The 16,795-nt window shown below is 44.3% G+C and overlaps 1 protein-coding gene across 3 annotated transcripts; it reads right to left on the bottom strand.

Annotated features, from left to right (window-relative positions):
• Positions 1 to 432: 432 nt before the first annotated feature.
• Positions 433 to 11,057, bottom strand: PSMG1 (proteasome assembly chaperone 1). 3 transcript variants are annotated; one of them, XM_060640889.2, is made up of 7 exons: positions 10,870 to 11,056; positions 9,563 to 9,669; positions 8,177 to 8,328; positions 6,349 to 6,411; positions 3,178 to 3,376; positions 2,170 to 2,306; positions 433 to 646 (listed from the first exon to the last, which is right to left on the bottom strand). In XM_060640889.2, exons 1-7 carry the CDS (start codon positions 11,052 to 11,054, stop codon positions 572 to 574), a joined length of 918 nt encoding a protein of 305 aa, XP_060496872.2. In that variant the 5' UTR covers positions 11,055 to 11,056; the 3' UTR covers positions 433 to 571. The 3 variants fall into 3 exon arrangements, with proteins under 3 accessions (XP_060496872.2, XP_060496873.2, XP_060496874.2); XM_060640890.2 differs by lacking the exon at positions 6,349 to 6,411 and having other exon boundaries at positions 10,870 to 11,057; XM_060640891.2 differs by lacking the exon at positions 9,563 to 9,669 and having other exon boundaries at positions 10,870 to 10,983.
• Between the last annotated feature and the right edge of the window lie 5,738 nt (positions 11,058 to 16,795).

Genomic DNA, 16,795 nt, shown 5'->3' with positions numbered 1-16,795 from the left:
TGCTGGGGCCACGGCACAGCGGGAGCTGTACCAGGCCCGGAAAAGTCTGCGCAGAGGCCACCGTCAGGTGGTACTGAAAAGTGAGGAAATGCACATTTCTTGTTTCATTTTGAGCAAATACAGAACCTTGTTACCCTGTCAATTTTTACCCCCACACACACACAAAAAAAAAAAAAAAAAAAAAAAAAAAAAAAAAAACCGTAAAATACAAACTTTTCACATACTAAGAATCACCAATCAACTTTCAAATGTCACACAGAATTTTTCCACTCAAGTAACTATACCTATATATTAATAAAACCTGTTAGCTGTGGCTTTTTAAAAGTCTAACTATATTACTGTAAAATATTCAAATAAAAAACAACACTCCCACCTAGTGGATACAAGAAAACATCTGGCTCATATCACCAAAGAAAGGAACTAAAACTACAATGAATTTAAAATAAGTTTATTCTGTTCGAACACCCTCAAAAGACCCCCTTGGAAAAAAAGGAACCAACAAAACGGGTCACGCAGCTCCCTTTAAAGGAACGGGTGGGTAATAACACACTGTACAAAACCACCTCTGGAATCACGTGTAAATGTTACTCTGGATCTCATTTGTTGTCATCAACTTCTTCAGTATCTCTGTGCTCTGGGGAATATTCTGGAAGAAGAGAAAAAAATTGTTAATACAGGGAGATGGAGAACTCGGTTACAACGAAGCCACCCACTCCAACCCCACACGCTCAGGACATCGACGGAGCACCTGACCGCGGCAGCGCATCTCCGTGTTCCCGCAGAGGAAACATCTAAGCATGTCCTCCCCCTGCCCCAAACCCGCTGGGGGTGCCACACGGCCTTCACACACACCAGCCCGGCCTCTCTCCCACGGGAGCTCTCTCGCCCCTGCGCCCCCAATTCCAACTCTGCCCCGCCCTCCTCAAAGGCGCCCCGAGCCTGCCCCCTTCTGCACTCCCAGCCGCCCCCCTGCACGCACCCCTCTGCACACGCCCCCCTGCACACGCCACTACCCACGGGGATCCATCCATCTCTCAGATCCAGCCAAAGTGCCAGCCTCGCCCCAAACGAGCCTCGTCCCCTCCTCCTCTCCCTCCCCCCCTCCCCCTCCCCTGCCCTGACTGGCATCACAGTCCCCTGCGCCACCGTCCCCTCCGCCACCTGCAGGCCAAGGCTGGGCACGACAGCAGGGACAGACCAGCCACGGCCCGCACTCACCAGGCAGTGGGAAGAGCCTATTAGGCGTTCACTACAGACACGAACCGACTATTAGCATGTGCTCTGGAAGTGGTGCTAACTAGAGAACCGCTCGTGACTCCCGGTAATTTGAAATTATGCTTGGATTACATTTGTTTTCCGGTTTTATTGCTAACAATTCAACAAACGACCGGGCATCCTCTTACGTGCCAGGTACATGACGGGGCGGGGGGGGGGGGTACCGAAATGGAGAAACGCGGTCCATTCCCACGGAGCTGACCACCTAGCAAGCAAACGAATTTACGAGCTAACCCCAACAGAACGTGCCCAAAAAGGTGTCTTAACGCCAATGGTCATTCTAGAATAAAGCAGGACTTGCACTGCGAACACTGTTGCAGTCTCTTCCCTGTAAGAGAGAAGTTCTTCACCAGGGTCCATGCACTTCCAGCAAGCCCCTCGGGGACAGGAGGGGGGCGGGGTCCTCAACTACCGGCAACCACAGGCAAACTTGTGCACACGTCCCAGCGCGAACCTTCCTGGGGAAAGAGCCCGCGACACACGCACCGAGAACACGCACCGAGGGCAGCCAGCCCCACGCAAAATTAAGTGAATCAACGTTGATAATCTGACCCCTGCTGTGCTCACGACTGCCTTCTTAAACACTGCACCTTCCAAATGAGTCAGTTACAGAAACTTCCTGAACAGTGAAACCATCTTTCTACATAGCCGCCTGGGATTTATATCCACACACTGCAAGGATCTACCATGAGAAAGTGGGAAAACAGTTCTCGAGTGACAGGAGCACATCTAAAAGAGGGTGACGGGCCCACTCAACGTGCCGGACTAGAAAGCTTTGTTCTGAGAAAAAAGGATCTCTAAGCATTGCTTGGGTTTTACATTGGTACCAGAAATTTGCACCTGTTACTAAGTTCGTGGCAACTCAGCTATTAAGTCAGTGAGTGAAAACCTTACCTTAACCAAACCTTTCAAGCTTCTGGAAGAAAGGACAGGCTTAAAAGCTCCAACTGTAATGAGGTCTAACTTCGTCACATCAGTATAGCACAAGTACAGAATCGCAGGGATTTTCCACACTTGGCAGTAACTCAGAACTATGAGTCATACAAGGGAAAAAACCATTGAAGTCTTCTACTATGTGATTTTTTAAACTAAACATCTCTATATAAAAAAGGCTACTTTTAAAAACAGTTGTCTCTGTTGCCTCCCTTAATCAAAGTGTTTACTGCCATATTAAACCCCTTACAATGCATATGTTCTTTCAAAGCTAATTTATCTTCCTAATTTCTTGCATTTATAAACAGTTTATTTTGCATTTCCTGAAAACACGGAGACACATCTTAAGTAGCTTCAAGATTAAAATTTTGCTGAATATAATAAATTAAAAGTAAATAATAAATACATAGTGCACAATGTAAAATACTTAGCCACTTATTCTAGTAAACCTAACATTTAACAGGGGAAAAAACTTTTACTTATTAACAAATAGCAATTATATAATATATCAGCTACTGAAAAGTAACTGACAATCTCATTTTGATACGATGCTAGGGTATAATTAACAGGAGTAAAAAATAAAACATTGACAACACTACTACAATTCAGTTTCTGGAGACTTCTATGTCGACAATTAAAACATACTTTACCAACTTTCCGTGCACCAACAATTTACATCTAACACTGGCCTGCGTGATGAGTTATCACGGACCAAAAAGAAACAGAGCAACTCTGAAGCCTAGCAGTTAATTAAGAACTCTGAGCTGCTCTCGCGTGGGAACTGTGTGTCTGGAAAATGTTAAAACTCACATCAAGCACAACCTACTAGCAACAACAGACATTAAAGACGAACAGCAGAACACTGGTATCAGTCATCATCAAAAACTACTTTAAAAAGACCTCCAACAGTCAAATAACCAATTCAACAATAATAAGCTGTAACGTAAATATTACAAATTTTAATACCACCTGCGGCAGGAAGATCATGCACAATATTTGGTTGTTCTAGCAGTGAGCAGCACGGAGGCTCTTTGAAATTCTCTGTTTTTAGGGCTTTCAGGAAAGGAGAATGGAGGCTGCTGGTAGATTCTGCGGTTTTATAGTCAGTAACATGTCGACACGTGAGCACAGTCACTTGCATGTTCTTCCTTGGACAAGAGCCAAAGACCTAGCAAAAGTGACCCCAAGTTAAAAGACATCTCTAATTTTGTTACGGAATAGAAACATGCCTCTAGCTGTTTACCCAACACCACCCACCGTGCCTTGCGAGGTGGACGCGTCCACTGAAATACAGAGTACGTGCTTTGCTGTCCCGTCCCCTCACCTGGGCGTGATCTCGGTTCTGTCACGGTCTAGCTTGGTGATTTTCTACGTCACTCTCCTCATCTGTGAACTAAGAACGACAGTACTGCCCACCCACCTGAGGGAACTGCAACCTGTAGTAAATGGAAGTCAGGAACACACATGGCCAGAGCAGCTGCAGGGATAACCAGGACTGGCACCGAGAGTGGACCTGCCACTTGACTACGAGATCTCGACTAAGAGAGGTTATGTCTAAACACGGCTTTACTTGCAAGCTACCTTCAGAATAGGAGTCTATCAGCAAAAGGAAGCGATCCCCTTTCTCTAATCCATGTACTGATGTGTTCTAGAACACTTTTTAATGAAGACGTTTCTAAGCTGCAAGTTGTATGAATAGTGCTGTATCAGTGCAAATGATTAAGTTCACTATTTCGATTGTAGGCAAGTTTCAATCACTCTAGACCTTTATTTCCTCCCAAGTTTGTATTTCATGAATTTCCAAGGACCCTTCCAGCTTTTAAAATCTATGGTGATGTAAACCCAAAAAAAGCAGCTATTTTTTAAAGAAAAAAAAAAGGAGACTTTAGGCCACTTTGGAAAATATTTTATGAAAAGAGAATGGCTTTTCAAACAATAACAACAGAACTAAAGATTCTATGTGTCATAAAGGATTTGTAAGCCTAATTTCATCATATCACAGATCTGTAAACAAACAAAAAATAGTTATCACAATAAACATCTGTCAGCAGGTACATCCCATTTAAGATACATTACTGGGGTGCCTGGGTGGCTCAGTTGATTGAGCACCTGACTTCGGCACGGTCACGATCTCACGGTTCATGAGTTCGAGGCCCACATTGGGCTCTGTGCTGACAGCTCAGAGGCTGGAATCTGCTTCAGATTCGGTGTCTCTCTCTGCCCCTCCCCTGCTTGCACTATCTGTCTCTCTCAAAAATAAATTTAAAATTTTTTTAATTAAAAAAAAAAAAACAACATTACTCACAAGGCCTAAGTTATCATCCTCCCTGTAATACCTATAGTCTGAATTCACACTTGAGCACTCTGTTAGACTATGTGTGATTATTAGGATTTTGTGGCTGACATGAACCAAACAGTAGGGGGACCCAAAGAGTGTCCCGCAGGAAAAAAAAAAAAAAAATACTGATTAAAAAGTTTTTTAAGTCTGGAAGAAAAAAGGTGCTCTGTAGTACAAAAATAATAAAATATTTTTGACGTAATAGTCATCCTACTTAAATCAAAAAAACACGAATTAACACAGCAGTTTCCTGCCCTTCTGAGATCTGAGGAAAGCTAGGGACTCTCTCCCTAGAAAAATAAATATTGGTACAAAACACAAAATCACATACAGGATCATGGGAAGGGTCAAAGACCTTCTTAAATAATTCCTCATTTAATAAAATGTATTTAATAACTTTTAATAAATGTCTCTAAGTATGCCAATCTGGTCTGAAACAGGCATACACCAAATTTCTTATTTCTAATGAATTTAATTTTAACAGCTATACAAAAATATATCTAAGGGGCGCCTGGGTGGCGCAGTCGGTTAAGCGTCCGACTTCAGCCAGGTCACGATCTCGCGGTCTGTGAGTTCGAGCCCCGCGTCAGGCTCTGGGCTGATGGCTCGGAGCCTGGAGCCTGTTTCCGATTCTGTGTCTCCCTCTCTCTCTGCCCCTCCCCCGTTCATGCTCTGTCTCTCTCTGTCCCAAAAATAAATAAAAAAAAAAAAAAAATATATATCTAAGATTTAAGCTGAAATGTTACTAAGATATATATGAGACCTACTTCCTTTAAAAATAATATGCAACAGGGGGCACCTGGGTGGCTCAGTTGGTTAAGCATCTGACTCTTGGTTTCGGCTTCAGGTCACAACCTCAGTTTGCAGGTTCGAGCCCTGCATCGGGCTCTGCGCTGACAATGCACAGCCTGGTTGGGATTCTATCTCTCTGCCCGCTCCTCTCTGCTCTCTCTCTTTCAAAAATAAATTAATTATTTAAAAATAATAATAATATGCAACTACCAGAATCATGAGTATTCTCTAAAACTCCTAAATTCTTTGCTGAAAAATGATTTTCTTTTTTAATTCTTTTTAACATTTATTTATTTTTGAGAGACAGAGCATGAACGGGGAGGAGCAGAGAGTGAGGGAGACACAGAATCCCAAGCAGGCTCTAAGCTCTGAGCTGTCACCACAGCGCCCGACGCGGGGCTCGAACCCACGAACCATGAGATCATGACCTGAGCTGAAGTCCGACGCTTAAACGACCGAGCCACCCAGGCGCCCCTGAAAAATATGTTTTATTGGGCACATACCACGTGCACAATTTTCCCACAAAATGAAGCCTCAATTAATTTCTCCTAATGCTAAGAAAAACGGATGTAATGTTTCGGAATCTGGAGCAAGCAGCAGCCGGGCGCCAACCCCCTGAATCCAGCTCACACCCATTTCCTGCCTCCCAACTCGGGGCGTCTCCAGCCAACACTGTCAGCACTGCTGTTTTCTGCCCCTGGCCGTGACCCGGTTCCGTTTCTGGTCAGCAGCCCGCTTCTCTTTCGAAGGTCACAACATGGTGGATGGGAAGAATCACGAGACGCTTTAGGCTTCTATGACCCGCAGTCTTCAGCACATTGCTGATTACATTTGTTAAATGAGTTTTTATTCTTCGAATTTTGTACTAGATTGCTACAGTGTCTTTTAGAAAAACAACAACAAAGACTTCTGTTCCAGCACTTAGCTACGTAGGTTCAAGCATCAAGATAGAGAACGCCTAAGGAACGTCACTCGGTGTGACCACAGGCCAGCCTTCACTTGTCTCTTACCTTGTCCAGCCACTGATACTGCTGGTCTTCAGCAACATAGCAGCTGCACTGACAGAGCAAGACCTGGAAAATCACATTCCAAGTATTCTGTCAGGTCAAATGACTTCTACACACACCCCAAACTATCACCGTTTACATTATCATCTGAATCCCAATATAACCTTTAGACAACACGGGTCTTTCTGCACTGCTATTGGCTTATTCGTTTATCTTTAAAATTTAAGAATCGAGCCACTACTGGCAGTTAGCACGAGAATAAAGTACACAGGGACAGAGTGACCGCAAGAGCTCGCACAGGAGACCCTGAAGATACTACCAGTAAATGGTACCAGCATCTTCTTTATAGCACAGGAATTACCAGTCCTGTTGCCCTTCTGGGGGGTCACACACCACGAAGACCGAGTGCAAAATAAACGTAAACACTATAAAATGTAAGCGTTATGCAAACACTAGGAGCTATCAGAGCGAATGACAGCCTGACAGCACCTCAGCCCAAAGGGCATTCTAGAACGGTACCGGTGCCTGTGAACATGGTATTATTTTAGAAACCAAGTTCCAAACCATATGGTCAAAATGAAGTGATTTGTGACGACCCCATGCCATAAAATGATGGATTCTTGATTATTAATACTCATGGAATGATATTATCCACTGAACTCAACATCCATTAAAATAGTGCCAGAAATGTTGACACTTAATTACCCAAGGGAAGCACAGGAGGGGAAAACGGTGCCTGGCGATAGGGGAAAAGACAAAGACTGGATACATAATGAACTACACACGCAGGTTCTGCATAATCAAGAGAGAGCTGAGTAATAAATGGTACAACCAGACGGAGGGACAGAAATTTCTCCTACCTGACCTTCACAACCCATTCTAAAGTGAAATATTTCCAACTAAAGGTCAAATCGAAAACATGCTTAGTTTCGTTATATCCTATAAATGCTGGATGTGTATAAAAATCCTCAAACTTAAATAGCTTTGGATTACATGTTAAAATAAAAACGGTAAGTATTACAAAATCAAACTTTACATTTTAAAAGGCTAACATGTGGAACCCTTACCTTTTGAAAGAAGCCACATTATAATATTTTGGAATTAGTGACTTCTTCCATTGTTTGGGACCCCTGCCCTGGCCCTTGTTCAAGCGTTCAGCAGCTGTGGAACGGTACTCTGTCAGACAAGCAGGTGGGGACACACGTCACCTGCCTGGCCACCTCATCTGCCTGACTCATCTCTCAAACTGCCCACTGGGCCGTGTCCTCTCAATGGACCCAAGATTAGGACTCAAATGCACAGGACACGAGGAAATTCCTTAGCATCAGCTCCAGAATGACTTTTCGGACTTAACAAATCAGGACAAATCAGGACAGGGGAGAAGCTCGATGTCCAGAGAATTGTGCTGAGAACGCACACAGCTTCCATCTGTTCAGCAAACGTTAACGGAGCTTCCAGCATGAACCAGGCATTTGCTGAACACTGGGTACACGGCAACAAAGGACAAGCCCCTGCTTTCTCAGAGTGAACACGGTTTTGCACACTTAAGAGTTGCACGCTGAAAGAATTTTGTGAATGAGCGCAAGGTCTGAATGTCTACTGTTTATGGTTTTTTCCTACCAAAGCGATCTCCAAATTTCCTAGGAACTTTATCAACACACTGTATATATCCTGTTGCTATTCACGTAAACAAAAGAGTGCTTACTAGCACTGCCTACAGGCAGAATTCCTCAGCCCAACAGGAGAGGTAAAGGAACACGAACTTCAAACGGACACCACATGAACAATGCTAAACAACTACTTCTGAAGCATACGAGCAATCCCCACGTACCGAGGGATTCGATTTTAGATGATAAAACACACAAAAGGCATCCGTCGGGGAAAGATGTACGGTGTCCGTTGTTCTACACCATTCATTCCAGAGTTTGGCACAACCGACTTCTTCCCAGACTCCTGAATTCATAACAAATGACGACAAAAATGCTGTGAAAAACAATTCACATTGAGTTAGTGCTTGGTTCTGCAAGCTGCATTTTCTACAGTAAAAAACAGCTCCAAGTTACCCTAGAATTCTAGCTCTACAAGAGCCATTAAGACCACTGACCTTACACCACCCTTTTGCAGGAAAGGAAACTGAGGCCTCAGGAAGTTAAAGGCTACTGCCCCCAAATACAGATTAGAGGCAGGAACTGAGGACACAGGTTTACTGCCGGACTTTACCGCACACTCACGATGTACCACTTGCGGGAAAATTCCAGGCCAGGAGCATTTTACGTCAATGAGTCCGTAGTTATATACCATGTACTTAACGATGTCCTCCAAGCACTGGGGCTACCTTATAGGGCAAGGGGTCTACTTCACTGGAGACCCTGAAGGCTCTCCCCCCAGCCTGTGAACTGGCTAAAACTACACAGGTTTGTGCACGTGCACGTGTACATTGTTCTGGACGAACTCTGCTCTGTGCTAACATTAACCTATCAGATGCAGGCATCCATGAACAGGCCTTCAAACTTGAGGGCTCAAAAACGTTAGCGACGGAACGCTCAGAATTGTGAGCGATCATAGTTACTTTTAGGGTTCTCACCGTGCTATCAAGAGCCCGTTAATTCAAACACCGTGAAGAACCACTGGTGCAAGGGGGCCACGTACACATGCCACCTCTGTCCCTCCAAGTCGGCCCCACACAGACCCAGGAGTCTCAAGAAATCTGGATACCTCAACACACTATAAACCCAGTTCCCGGAATTTACAACCTCCTGGAGCTAAGAACACTTCCTTTTTCATTTTTTTTTTTAATACTTAAAAAAAATTTTTTTTTTAATGTTTATTTATTTTTGAGACAGAGAGAGACAGAGCATGAACGGGGGAAGGTCAGAGAGAGAGGGAGACACAGAATCCGAAGCAGGCTCCAGGCTCCGAGCTGTCAGCACAGAGCCCGACTCGGGGCTCAAACTCACAGACCATGAGATCATGACCTGAGCCGTAAGTGGGAAGCTCAACCGACTGAGCCACCCAGGTGCCCCAAGAACACTTCCTTTAAGTCTTATTGGTATCACATGAGGAGGCATAGATTTTACTCAGATAAAAAGTTACTCTGCTATGACTTTTTCTAAAAAAGTAACAGACATTTGAAATCCTTTATGATGGAAAGCAATAAGTAACTTTGGATTTTGCTCTTTCAACAAAAGGTTCAGTATCTCCACATATCTCCACTCACCTACTGCATTATTTCCTATAGCAATTATGAACTTGGAGCAAGGATATTTTTCCAGCAGAGAAACTTCCAAAGATGTTTTTGTTTGTCTTCGAAAGAGCCGCACCTCCCTAACACAAGAAACAAAAGACAAAACTGAAACAACTTAAATATACTTAGTACCATATAAGGAGAAAAGGGGTACTATAAATACGTCTTATAATAGGTAACACGCAAACTCTAAACTCATAAGGAATGTAATTACAATTGAAAGGAAACAACAGGTTGAAGCAACAATAACTAACATAAAACCACCTGATGCAAAACTCATGGAGAACTCCACAATGAAGATCAGGCTGTCCACCTGACCCACTGATCAATCAATCAATCTTAGCATCCCTAAAAGTGGGACAACTGGGTCACAGCGGGCAACAAGAAACACCAAGCACCACCGCGGAAGCATTCTTGCCAGCAAAATATTGAACTTGCACCTGACCACGCCTCTAAAAGGAACATCCATTTACAGGAAACGCAGGTAATGGGACACACACGTTAGATCAGACAAAAATCCAGAGTGTGGGACATCCTACAGGACACGTCTCTCGGCACGGGTGAGAAGGGGCTGCTCTAAATGATGGGCATCTCAAGAGACAGAAAAGTGCAAAGGTAATGTGTGGACCTTGTCAGGATTTTGATTTACACAAACACACTGTGAACATCATGTTTGAGATTACTGAACAAATCTGATCATGCACGGACTATTAAATGGTAACAGGAATTATTAATTTTGTTAGGGGTTATAACAGCATATGCAAGAAAGTGCCCATATCGTTTGAGGTGCATTCTGAAAAATGTCGAGGTGAAAGGCTATGGTCACTCGGGGTGGCGGGAGATAAATGCGGCAAAATCTTCATTAACTGCTGAATTTACATGACTGGGTAGGGATGAAGGGTCGCTTTACTACTTTCTCCAACCTGTGTGTGTTTGGAAATAATTCTGTTTTTAAAGAGACAGATCATCCACCTGCTGCCGATACCGATGCTAACGAAGAGTGGGGCGGAGGATAAAGAGGCTTTTGAGAGAGCTGTCTTAAGTCCACGAACCAAACACGCGACGACCGCGGGGCCCAGCGACGGCACCGCAGCCCGGGAACACGTCACGAGTGCCCCCAAGTCCACGCAGAGGGAGGGCCCTGCGAGGCCGCGGGCTGGCTCTGCCGGCCGCGCCGAGGCCCCCCGCTGAACCCCGGGCAGGTTGTGCCGGGCGAGCCCCAGGCAGAGCGGGGCCGCGGACCGGCCGCAAGCCCCAGGGTCCTGCGCCCAGGACCTCACCTCTTCCGCGCCAGCTGCCGCCGCACCTCCCTGTCCTCGGCCGTCTCCCTCCTCTCGTCCTCCTCTTCCTCCTGGTCTTCCGTCCCGGCTCGGCACGGCGCCTTCACCACCTCTCCGAAGAACGTGGCCGCCATACCCACCCCGCCACCTTCCCAGGCTAACCGCGGCGCGCCGGCTCGGCGCATGCGCCCCCGCGCCGCCACGCCCCCTGCACCGCCCCCGCGCCCCTGAACTCCGCCCTCGCGCCACGCCCCCGCGCACGCGCGCCGGGTGCCTGAGGCCGCGCCAATCCCGAGCGTCTTCTCCCGCAGCTTGAGTCCGCAGGGGCAGCGAGAGGCTTGATGACTGCGGGCTAGAGGGGCGAGCCGGCGGCGGGGTTGGGGCCTGCGGCGTGGGGCCTGGGCCGGTGACCGACCCGGGAGGAGCCGGCTCAGCCGCCCTTCCTTCCCTCACCCCGAGTCCGTCCTCCTGGAGGCGCAGCTTTGCTGCATTAAGCACCGGGCTGCGGACCGAGGGCGGGAAGAAATACAGCGCTTCGTGGTGGTATAAAATGCGACTTTTACTCTGGCAATAAGAATTCACACTTCAAAAGCTGATGATTGTCAAGCCGATCTAAAAGAGTTTATGAGAATGCAAAAATAGTTACTTCTTTTTTTAAAACGTGGCCATTTCCAATACAAAATTTATTTTCGCTTTAAGTAGCCTTTCACGAATAAGCAGTGTGTGCAGTTGCTTTCCAGCCGGTTCTCTTTCCTCGGGGCGCGGCGGAGGACCCATCGCCCGACACTGTTCCGGGCGGGCGCGAGGCGCAACCGCGGACACTTTAAGTGACGGGGTCCAGGGTGGCGAGCGACACAGACCCTTCACCTACACGTAGTCGTACTGAAAACACGTGGCACTGCTCACATTTTGGAACGCTGCCGAGAAGCACAGAGTTCAGTACTAGTTTGGGGGCAGGCGGAGCCTCTGGAGGTAATCAAACAAATCTCAGGAAGCTGCTAGAAATACCTTGTTTTAAGACGTGGAGAAATACGATCGACAAAAGCATCTACATTGAATCAGTTTTAGCGGTTTTACACATTCCAGCAAAATAAATGTTTGGGTTTTGAAGCAAAATTTGAACATTTCAGTATAAAGAATGACCAAAGTGCTATCCCGTAAGAGCTTGGGAAAGTTTGGCTGTACTTACGGAGTAAGATTACCAATGTGGTATTTTTTTTTTTAATTTTTTTAAATGTTTATTTATTTTTGAGAGAGACATAGCATGAGCAGGGGAGAGGCAGAGAGAGAAAGGGAGACACAGAATCAGAAGCAGGCTCCAGGCTCTGAGCTGTCAGCACAGAGTCTGATGTGGGGCTTGAACTCACTCACAGCCGTGAGATCAGGACCTGGGCTGAAGTCAGACGCCTAACCGACTGAGCCCCCCGGGTGCCCCACCAATGTGGTATTTTTAAGCTGCATTTATACCGGTGGGTTGTTTTAGAGAAGGACTGAATTGCAGAATAAAAAGAATGTTTGGGTATCACTGTGACTTAATCCTTTTGTCCAATAAAGTAACTTGCCATTTTTAACCAGTAAAATTTAAGCTCGATTTGCTTTTACAATTACATTATGAAGAAATCATTTCTAGAAAGCTGATTAAAATTAGGAGTAGGGTAATAATACATTTGGCCATGGTTTAAATTCTGCATACATTTCAGAGAGTTTTACAATAATGTTAAGTTTTAAACAAATGCTTATTTCATGCAGTTACAATAAATTTAGGCCAAGCACTTTTTAAAAAGGCAAATATATGTTCAATTTAAATACTAATTCAGCAAAGAGATTCCATTTGGAAAGATCGCTGGTGACACCGTCTGAAGTACTGGCGGAAATTAAGCCCATCAGAGAACATCATAAATTCAAAACAAATTCTTTGATTACACTGAAATTGTCAAGAAATTTTGCATAAAATAGTCTTAACTGAGACTTAAATATTTTCATATTATGGTATTTGTTAAGGATAGAACATCCCCAATAAGAAATTTCCACAAAATTAAGGGTAAATATGGGAGCGGAAATAGGTTTAAAAAGTTCATTAGCAATCAAAAATCAAACCCCATGCACCTGAAAATATTAGCAATTTATTAGGAATTCTTCCCTTTCTCACCTGTACTAGTAACAAGATACTGGTATCAGTATTTCTGATGAAAGTACACTATAAACAGAGAGCAAAGGACACAGACTCTGTAGGTTAGAAATATTCTGGCTTATGCTAAGAGAGAGGAAAATAAACGACAAAAAGCCTTTTTCTTAAGGAGACATGCAACCACAAACAAATTTCTCAAGTAATCTAGACACTTGGGTCTGTCTGTATAACCAAAATATATGCATTACATTAGTCTTTTAATGAAGAAGGAATAGAAACCCGTAGGTTTCTATATTTCACTTTTTCAGATTTACACATGCAAATCATATATTAATATTCACAGATATTTTTAAATGGGAAAACAACTTGCTTCTAACAATTCGCTTCTCCAATAGCATGTTACTATGTTAAGATTAACAGTGCGTTCATTTAATCTGGTGATCTTAATTTCAACAAATACCAATTAACAACAAATTAAACCTCATCGCAAAGAAATTCTTCATAGTATCAAGATCAGATTTTCTAATCCTAGCAAAGGCCACAATGAAATAGCCCACATGCTGCCAGTAAAGTTTGTTGTGATGAAACTGTAACCAATTTGCTCAAAGTGTTCACAAAATACTGATTTTTAAGGTGCTGAAAAGAAACCTAAGAGGATGTCACTATCATCCAAAAATATGACTGTTTTGATCTTAATCTATACCTTTTATTATTAACTGGTTAAAACTAAGACCTTGCCTCATAATGAGGTACATTTTGGCATCACTGTAAATGCAGTTATGTGAAAGGAAAAGTGAGGAAAAGAAGTTGTGATAGTCACATTCATAGCCTTCATAGAAAAATATATATTCCCTGAATTAGTCACATCAAGTGGTCGCCATTCAGTACGAGTTCCAAGATTATAAACAAAATAAGACATTGATGGGTTTTTGCTAATTGCCCATTTCCAACACTCCACTTCAGAACTCGATCATCAACCTCCACATCATTCAATCCCCAGGTCCTTCCAGTTTAAGTTGTTTTAGACTTGTGAGGTTGTGAATTGCATGGACTGGATCTTACTTAGGTATTTGGTTCACTCAAAAGTCAAATTGGCTCCATGGCACTTCCTCTTGAAACGTGCATTAATATTTTTTCCCTCTTACTTTAGTAAACACCATAGCTATGGTGGTCTAAATTTTTATTCTCTAATGCAAAAGGCTTAAAATTAGCATCAGGTTGCGATTTTGACATTTTTTTTTTTCCAGTCCCTGAAGGTACAGACCCTGTACACTTTCCATTATGTTCCTCTAAGGAACCAAGAGATTTCTCCAAGACCCTTCCTTTCTAAACAGGAATAATCTTGTGACCGGCCATTTGTCCTTTTCTTTCCACCTCTCCACTACGGGCTCCACAATCTATTATACCCCCCAACCCTCGGATTCTCTGTTATGTGTCTCTGTGCAAGAGCCCACTGCAAGGAAGGTTTCCTCCCACTTTGACCCACTGGAGTATGGCTTTTAGAAAATTCCTCAGTGGGGCGCCTGGGTGGCTCAATCGGTTGCTTAAGCCTCCGACTTCGGCTTAGGTCATGATCTCAGGGCCTTTGAGTTCGAGCCCTGCGTCGGGCTCTGTGCTGACAGCTCTGAGCCTGGAACCTGCTTCGGATTCTGTGTCTCCCTCTCTCTCTGCCCCTCCCCCGTTCACACTCTACCTCTCTCTCAAAAATAAACATTAAAAAGAAAAGAAAAGAAAAGAAAAGAAAATTCCTCAGAAAGTGCCAACAAGGGATTAACTTTAAACTAGGAGCAGAATGCAACTGCCAGTGTATTTGTATCTGATTGTGTCCAATCACATACAATCCCTGATTGAATCCAAATTCAAATCACTCCTACATTTTCCTAGTCGTTATTGTGCTTTTTCTTTCCAGGATCTGAACGCCTTAAGAAAAGCGCTGTGCTATTAATACCTTCTGGTTCTTTTTCACTTCCTGAATTTATGCTTGTATCCTCCTCTTTATAAACATTCGGTAACTTTTCCTTAGCCACAGCAGCCGCACTTCGATGGGGCAGTTTTCTGCTGCTCTTTCTAAGCCAGACATTTTCTGGTCCTGAAAGCTTTTCCTTTAGATTACTCCTACTTTTATTTTATTTGCAGCCACAGTAACACATCTACGGGGAACTTTCTCAGATGCCATTTTTGCTTTCAGAATTTCACGAGGCATTTGCACTGCATCCTGATGATGCTGCATACACGTTCTCACTTTTGTATTGGGTTCTCTGTCTCCGGGAACAGAGTCTGAAAAATGAGTGAAAGTTCACATAAATGCAAACACTTGCAACACAAGACTTTACCGCTGCGTATGTTCCTCAATAACAAATCCCCAGATCAGAAGTTTTAAAACTACTCATTGGGGCGCCTGGGTGACTCAGTCGGTTGGGCGTCCGACTTCAGCTCAGTCATGATCTCGTGGTTCATGAGTTCGAGCCTCGCGTCGGGCTCGGTGCTGACGGCTCAGAGCCTGGAGCCTGCTTCGGATTCTGTGTCTCCCTCTCTCTCTCCCCCTACCCTGCTCGCACGCTGTCTCAAAAATAAATAAACGTTAAAAAAAAATTTTTTAACTATTCACACTGCCAAATAAGGAAAAAACGTAAGTGATTATCATCAGTGATACTACTCCCACCTCCACACCTACAAAAGGAAGTCTTGAGTAGTATGGCACCAGGTATACTGTCCAATCTGGAAAGAGAACAGTCACTTAAAACAGTACCAGACTTCTGAGAAGGTACCCGTGGCATCATAAAGCACTAAAGTTTTGGTATTGTTTCTAAAAGTCTATGTCGAACTAGCTTAGGATATTCAATGAGCTTTGAAATAATTTTCCTGGAACCTAAATGAGAAAGCAATGCCATCACGACTATGACGACGCGGTTATCAGCTCTGCTTCAAGACAGTCCTGAAAGTGTTAATTCCAACACCTTTAGTCAAAAAAACATGAACCGGCAGATAAAAAGGAACTGCCTATTCATTTTAGAGAACGAAAATATGGTTTTAATCCTAGATCTATTTTTTCAACTATTTGAGCATTTCATTTAACTGTAATTCTTAAATCCTGGTTTCGTTTATTATTCAGATATTTTCTCAGCAAGGTATATGCCAGGCATCCAGAGGATCAGGATACGGATGCTAAAGCAAACTAATTCTATACCTGGAACTCTAGTTGCTGTAAGGACTAAAAAGTGTTGGGAGCCATGCGGACACCTTCCAGAAAGGGCAAGGAAAGCTCCCTTTGAGGAGGTGTTGCTGTAGCTGAGAGCTACAAACTGGAGGGGCCCCACTGTCAAGAGGCAAGACTAAACGCTGTGGAGAAGCAACTCGCTCGGAGTGGCTGGGGATCCATCCCAGTTGTACCGAGTCACATGATGTTATGCCCACCGCTCTGCGTTTACCAGCTTAGGTGGGCTCACATCCTTTTTATTTCTGCCCGGGTCTCAGAGCTGCATTTGCAAATTTCAAATCCAGGAATGATCAGTGCACTTCTAGGGCAGAAGTACAGACATTCTCCACTTTTTGGAAGTTTGCGGGATGTCACCTCGCTTTTACAAAAGACCTGCCGGGTTTTGCTAGCCAAAAGGGGCGCCTGGGTGGCTCAGTCATTAAGCGTCTGACTTCGGCTCAGGTCATGATCTCACGGTTCGGTTGGTGAGTTCGGGCCCCACATCGGGCTCTGTGCTGACAGCTCGGAGCCTGGAACCTGCTTCGGATTCTGTCTCCCTCTCTCGCTCTGCCCCTCCCCCGCTCATGCTCTGTCTCTCTCTC

Source organism: Panthera onca, chromosome C2 (assembly GCF_046562875.1).
Source record: "Panthera onca isolate mPanOnc1 chromosome C2, mPanOnc1 haplotype 2, whole genome shotgun sequence".
Lineage (NCBI taxonomy): Eukaryota > Metazoa > Chordata > Mammalia > Carnivora > Felidae > Panthera > Panthera onca.
This window is presented reverse-complemented; position numbering and strand designations above follow the sequence as displayed.

Coding starts and splice junctions, on each gene's coding strand:
- PSMG1 (XM_060640889.2), bottom strand. CDS start 11,054: ATGCGCCGAGCCGGCGCGCCGCGGTTAGCCTGGGAAGGTGGCGGGGTG. Junction 8,329..9,562: donor TATAGGAAATAATGCAGTAG/GTGAGTGGAGAT, acceptor TGTTTTTCACAG/CATTTTTGTCGTCATTTGTT. Junction 6,412..8,176: donor ATCTAAAATCGAATCCCTCG/GTACGTGGGGAT, acceptor GTGATTTTCCAG/GTCTTGCTCTGTCAGTGCAG.